This window comes from Eriocheir sinensis, chromosome 26 (genome assembly GCF_024679095.1).
Source record: "Eriocheir sinensis breed Jianghai 21 chromosome 26, ASM2467909v1, whole genome shotgun sequence".
In the NCBI taxonomy this organism is placed as follows: Eukaryota; Metazoa; Arthropoda; class Malacostraca; order Decapoda; family Varunidae; genus Eriocheir; species Eriocheir sinensis.
This window is the reverse complement of record NC_066534.1, coordinates 1,087,510-1,094,175: the sequence shown is the minus strand read 5'-3', so window position 1 is coordinate 1,094,175 and position 6,666 is coordinate 1,087,510. Positions and strand designations below refer to the sequence as shown.

The window sequence follows — 6,666 nt, the reverse complement described above, 5'->3', positions numbered from 1 at the left end:
TCCCACAGGATGTGGAATTCTTCCGAGTCTTAAGATGCTTGTCACCATAGCTGACTGCATATAAATTGTCGTCATCAGGTAGCAGGGCTATTGGAGATGTCAACTGATATACCTGGTACACTTTCTACATATAATTTCTCTATCCGAGGAAGCACACCATGTGTCCAAAAAAGTTTATGATGTTGCTGGTATGGCAGGAGTTACAAAGAGTGTCAGGGTCAAGGTTAGACTACACCTAGGATCAGTCCGCTCATTCTCAGTAGTGATGTACAGGCTGACGGATGAGGTCAGGCAGCAGTCTCCATGGACCATGATATTTGTGGATGACATTGTGATATTTAGTGAAGGCAGGGAAGAAACTGAAAATGAACTAGAGAGGTGGAGGTATGCACTGTATAAGAGGGATGAAAATCAGCAGGAGCAAGACTGAATACATGTGAGTGAGCCCTACGGAAATGGTACAGTGAGGTTTCAGTGAGTGGAGTTGGCAAAGGTTGATAAGTTCAAATACTAGGGCTTAACAGAACAAAGCAATGGAACGTGTGCTACAGAAAGGAAGAAAAGAGTACCGTACAGGCCAGGTGGAATAGAGGGAGAATGGTGACACGATCATCCGATATTTCTGCTCCAGGACAAAGCCCTGGGGCTGTCCTGTGGTGACTGTGTCCATTTATAGCATCAAAGAGCAGTCAAGTTACAGATATCATAAAAAACCTTTTGCTGTAAGAAAATCTTTATTTGGTAATAAATTTACCTGTATTTTCAACATGGAAAAATAAATTATTAAACTGTGTAATCCTTTTTTTCATCACACGTACTAAGGCTAAATAAAGCTATATTATCAATAAAATATTAATATGTAATGATAAATTCTTTACCCCATGCTATATTATTTAATAAAGGTAAAGTTGGGGGCATATGCTTTAGCGGCATGTGGCCTCATTGCTGATCTCCATCTTATTGGCCCTAGAGCTGCTTGTTGGTAAGAACTAATTATCCTGGGACATGGCTAGTGTGACAGGAGAGTTACCAGTTTATTTTCCCCAGGTTATCCCAAATATCCATTTCTTTGAGTGAAGAAACAATTCCCCCCTGCTTTATTTCTTAGTATTTTTAGATTAATAGTACTCAAAACCATTATAATTTGAAGAAAATATACAAATAAGTAATTCAATAGAATAAAGAAAACTAACTAATCTAAGAAAACCTAACATAACCGTACCAGAACTGTCAGTGCACTGGACAGTCAGGGCGGCAGCTGCAGTGGTTAAGTTTGGTTAGGTTATGTCTGTTTGGTTGAGGCAGCAGTCTCCATGGACCATGATATTTATGGGTGACATTGTGATGTGTAGTGAAGGCAGGAAAGAAACTCACTCATGAAGTACTCTGCAAACTTCTGACAGATGTTTGTTGCCTGCAAGCCTCCTCGTTGATTCTGGCGTTCTGCATCACAGTCTTGAAAGCCTGCCACAGAAAGAGTGTCTTCAAATGCGTAACCATCTCTGTCTCTGACAAAATTATGAAGTACACAGCATGCTTGAATGATTTTTGTTGCAAAGTCCAAAGAAACATTCAGTGGTCGATGGAAAATCCTCCATTTGTTGGTAAGAATACCAAAAGTGCATGCCACAAACCTCCTTGCTCTGGTTAAACGGTAGTTGAAGACACGCTTTTGGACACTTAGCATTTTTCCTCCGAAAGGGCGCATAAGGTTAGGGTGCAGCCCAAAGGCTTCGTCATCGACGAGCACATAAGGTACTGTAACTCCTCCATCATTTGGCAGATGTTTTGATTCAGGGAGCTTCAGTTCTCCACTGACGATTGCCTTCCAAAATGTTGAATTAGAGAACACTGTAGGGTCACTGTCTTTGCCATAAGAGCCAATATCAACATAGACAAACTTGTATTGACTGTCAGCTACTGCCATCAAAACGACAGAAAAGTAATCTTTATAGTTAAAGCACAATGAGCCACTGTGCTGTGGCTTGATCACTCGAATATGTTTCCCGTCAACACTCCCGAAGCAGTTAGGGAAATTTGCATTTTCTTCAAACTTCTCAGCAATCTCCATCAGTCTTTCCGTCGTTAGTTGAGGAATGCTTTCATTCTTAAGGACAGTCCAAATGCTCGTGCAAACACTCTGGATTATATCAGATAAGGTTGAGACTCCAATTCTGTAGGTGTAGTACAAGTCAGTTAAGGTGTTCCCACTGGCAAGGTACCTGAGGAGAGAAAAAATAACGTACATAAATAAGTAAATAAATAAATAAGCAATTGATGCAGTGCAGTTATAGACTTCCTCTAACGGTACTACTCTTAATTTGTTTCAGGTAAGCTGATAATAAATAAGTGGAAAAATGTCAAGGATCAGTACATCAAATCGGTCAAGAAGAGGAAAGGGAAGAGTGGCTCAGCAGCAAAGACTGTGAAGAACTATATCTTCCATGAACAGCTTTCTTTCTTAAAGGTAAATATGGACATGAGGGAAACAGAGTCAAGCTTTGAAGTTGATTCTGAAAAATCTCCCGGAGGACTTGATGAAGAAAGAGAAGACAGCGATGTTCTGGAGAAAGCCAGCGAGGTTGGTGAAGCTAGTGCAACAAAAATGTCTGTTAGGAATGCTCCAAAGAAAAAGAAAGTTGACATTGAGAGAGAAATCCTGGAACATTTAGCAGCAGAAGAAAACCGTCATATTTCCTTTTTTAAAGGACTTCTTCCCTCTCTCGAAGGATTTACCGATGATGAGATTTTGCAGTTCCAGTCTGGTGTTATTGGTCTGATCCAGAACCTTAAAAAGACCCGTTCACTTCAAGTTCATGATTTACCACAGAATCAAACCTACATTCTGCCACAGCGGGCCCCCTACACTTCACACCCTCCACCCTATTGGAACAATCCGTCATCAAGTGGACTACAAAGAACTGAACACAGCTCACCATATATGCATGGGTCACATGTTCAACCGCCGCCTACATGTAGTACTTCAGTTTCACCAGTATCTTCTGAGGTGTCAGAGCTTGGTTCCCCATGTGATGCAAACTTTGCATATAAATACACTACTTTGCCTTGAACTACTTTGTACCTTATGAGTTACGTGACATTTAATAATGTATTCACTTAAGTGAGTAATTGTGCCAAGTTCTTCATTACTTTCTTGAAATCGTTTGTATTACATTTTTTAAGGAGACATTACTTATCTAACTGTCACTGTGTTGTGATTATAATGCAGAACATTTACTAAATATTAAATGAAAAGGATGTTAGCGATGTTTGTGTCCATCCTCTTGCTGCAGATGATGATAATAATAATGAAGGTGATGGTGAAGGTAGAAGCATTGGTTGTGGTACTGTGAAAAAAGTGAAGTCATGATTATACTGATCATGAATTACTGTATGTATCTTCAATCATTTTGAAAATGGAATTTATTAATTGACATAAATGATAATATATTATAAACGTAAGCCTTACCTTAAGGCAACAGAGAGACGTTCAACAGGCTTGATTGAGTCCCTCATTTTAGAGTCCTGCCGAAGGAGGTGGTCATGCAGCTTGTGAAGCAGTTCGTCAAAGGTTGTGATGGACATCCTGAAGTAGTTGAAAAACTTCATATTATCCTGTCTCAGTTCATGGAAAAGTGTGTTGAATGCTCCAGTCTTGCTCCTTTCAGCAATCAAGGGATGAATCCATAATCTCCTTCTATGTCTCTTCTTCTTTCGCAAATGCAATAGGTAGAGGAGACGAAGGCGATCACGGTCCATGATTAGTGCGTGCAGAACACAAACTGGTGAGCCAGATGACGAGGCCCGTGGGTGGCAGGTGGTTTTCACCCGCGCCGTCTGAAAAGGTACGCGGAAGCGGGTGTGTCCGCGCTTAAACGCGGACGCGGGCAGTGCCCGCGCCGTCTGAAAGAAGCCTAAATCTTTGAGTGTAAGACGGGCGCCTGGCTCTCGTACGCCAGCCAACAAACCTGGTGCGCGTTTTCGTTTTGCCGCTCCCGAAAGGACTGTAAGACCGGCCCACAGCCTCTGTGGCGCGTCTCGGAGTCGCGTAGCGGCCGGCATGTTAGGCCGCCCCAAGGTCCTCTCGGCGCTCCCCACCAAGCGGCCGGGCCCGTCCACTGAGCCCCGTAGCGCTGTTGTCAGCTGCAGCGCCTTCTCATCCTCGCCCCAGCCCTGGGCAGCAGCTGGCATCTTGAACTGGGCCTCCCATGCCAACTTCCCGTCGTGTTCCGCTGGCTTAAGCCTCCCTGAGCGCCGGGAGGCCGAGGGGCCACAGCGGGGAGCGGGCGGACCACGTGGGCTGCAAGCCGGCCAGCATGGCGGAGAGGGAGGCGGTGAGAGGCAACGAGGCAGGGTTAATGGGTCCGACTCCAGCACCAGCTGGACCCAAGGGAGCGGCTTCAACGGCTCCCCAGCCTCCTGCAGCCTCCACCGGCTCCGCCACGACGCCACCAGGCTTCAGGGGCCCTTGCCAGGGGCCCCACGCGAAGCCCCGCCAGTCCGCCACCCGTGCACCCGCCTCCAGCCCACGTGACGCTTCTTGTTCCTCTCCGCACCACGTTGCCACCTCTCGCTGCTGCCATGGGAGAGCGGACTACGTGACCTGCGAGCCGGCTGGCATGGAGGAGAGGGAGGGGGCGAGGGAGGCAACGAGGCGGGGGCTCCCCAACCTCCTGCGGCAGCTACTGGTTCCGCCACGACGCTACCAGGCTCCAGGAGTCCTTGCCAGGGGCCCCAGATAGGCCCCTGCAGGACCGCCGCCCCGGCGCTTCCTGCCAGAACTGAGCCTTCTTCCTCCACGTGCGACGGTGCCACCTAGGGTTTGTTTCCCGGGATCCCGGGATCCCGGACAATTTTCAAGGTTTAATAATCCCGGGATATTTTTGCAAATCCCGGGAAATCCCGAGATGAAAAATCATGAAATTAAGTATATAAAAAAAAAAGACAAATTTGACTGCAGGATAGTTGTGAACTTGTGAACTTGTGCTTCTATTTATATGTATATACAGGGTGTCCCGTGAGGAGTGTTTTGTGTGTGTGTGTGAACACTGTGAAGGAAGGACTTACTGTTTAGGTATTCTCTTGAGTATTATAAAGCAGCCATGGCACTCCCGTTACCCGTAACAGAGCCCGTATAATGAACACCATGTCTGCATATTCCACTTTGATGTATGTATACGGCATTGAGATGAGCGTGACAGCTTAAAAAAAAAAAAAAACAGCACACTTTCCCTCCTCGCGTGAGTGACCGAACAGTGACGGTTACCAGTAAACTGTCTGTCTGTCTGTCTGTTTGCCTGCCCGCACAGCTGATCGCTGTTGCCATAGTTCCCAACGTTTTAGCTACTTATTGCTAAGATGATACATAACTTTTTGTGTTATTTATGATCTTATTATCAAAATTCCATACATGCTCGATTGCTTATTAATCATTTTAGTTTACACAGGAATGCAGAACATGTATGTTTTATTTTTTATTCATTCATTTGATTAAACTTACTGTCATTTATTGCTTTCATTTTATGGAAATTTGCTTGTGTTAAATAAGATCTTATTCTATGAGATACTTCTTAATCATTTAGTTCATATTATAAATAAAGAATGCATACGTTTAATTTTTCTTCATTTATTTTTATTAAATTTTCTGTCATTAAGTACTCTTTTCATTTCACTGGGTATACATGGAAACAAATGTTTTTTTTTTCTTTCTTTCTTTATCAGCGATAATGAACTATAATTCACATTGTCATTCACATTGGAATTCGGAAGCAGAAAAAAAGTAGTAAACGCAGCATATACTAGCTCTTATTCTTATTCCTTTTACTTTGTTGAGAAACAAAGTGTATGCTGAAAATTTGGAATTAAATATTAAGTGGAATTAATAAGACAGTCAATCTACAGTAATATTTTTGCATATCTATTAATGTTAAGCACATCAAAAATCTGAACGTGAAACTAGGTATAATGTGCAATTTTAGACAATTGAAAATCCCTGGAATTCCCGGGATTAGGGCTAATTTTATCCCGGAATCCCGGGACAAAGAAAAAGGTCCAAAACGACAATCCCTAGTGCCACCTCTCGCAGCTGCCTCTCCGCCTCCCTCAGGCCTCGGACCTCGCCTTCCTGGGTCCGCACCTCCTCCAGCCGTTCACTCCTCGCGCTATCGCAGCCCTGGTCGGTGTACTGCTGGGTTTCCACCTTCAGCGACGAGAAACAGCTCTGGAGGACCTCGGCAAGATGGCGAGCCTGCTCGTCTGCCCTCTGAGCCTGCTCGCGTGCCCTCTCTTCTGCCCTCTGAGCCTGCTCGCGTGCCCTCTCTTCTGCCCTCTGAGCCTGCTCGCGTGCCCTCTCTTCTGCCCTCTGAGCCTGCTCGCGTGCCCTCTCGTCTGCCCTCTTTGTTCTCTGATCCAATTCCTGCCTCAGACTGTCCAGCATGGCAGCGAACAATTCCATCTGGCCCGGCTTCACCTCACCCACGTCAGCCTCGGCCTTGCCCGTCTCCTCACCCTCACGGCGACCACGGGGGACGCCATGACACTCGGCGCGCTTCACTGTTCACTTATATCCTCACTCCTTGACCAGGCAGTACATTATACAATTAAGGATACATGTGGAGGTAGCACCAGGAAACTAGAAAGATACAATGGTAGGGGACAAGTGATAAA

The 6,666-nt window shown here is 45.1% G+C and overlaps 1 protein-coding gene across 1 annotated transcript; it reads right to left on the bottom strand.

Moving 5' to 3' along the window:
• Window positions 1-2,333: 2,333 nt before the first annotated feature.
• LOC127003679 (uncharacterized) lies at window positions 2,334-6,552 on the bottom strand. Its single transcript, XM_050870603.1, has 2 exons — window positions 6,077-6,552; window positions 2,334-4,815 (listed from the first exon to the last, which is right to left on the bottom strand). Exons 1-2 carry the CDS (start codon window positions 6,452-6,454, stop codon window positions 4,459-4,461), a joined length of 735 nt encoding a protein of 244 aa, XP_050726560.1. The 5' UTR covers window positions 6,455-6,552; the 3' UTR covers window positions 2,334-4,458.
• Window positions 6,553-6,666: the final 114 nt, after the last annotated feature.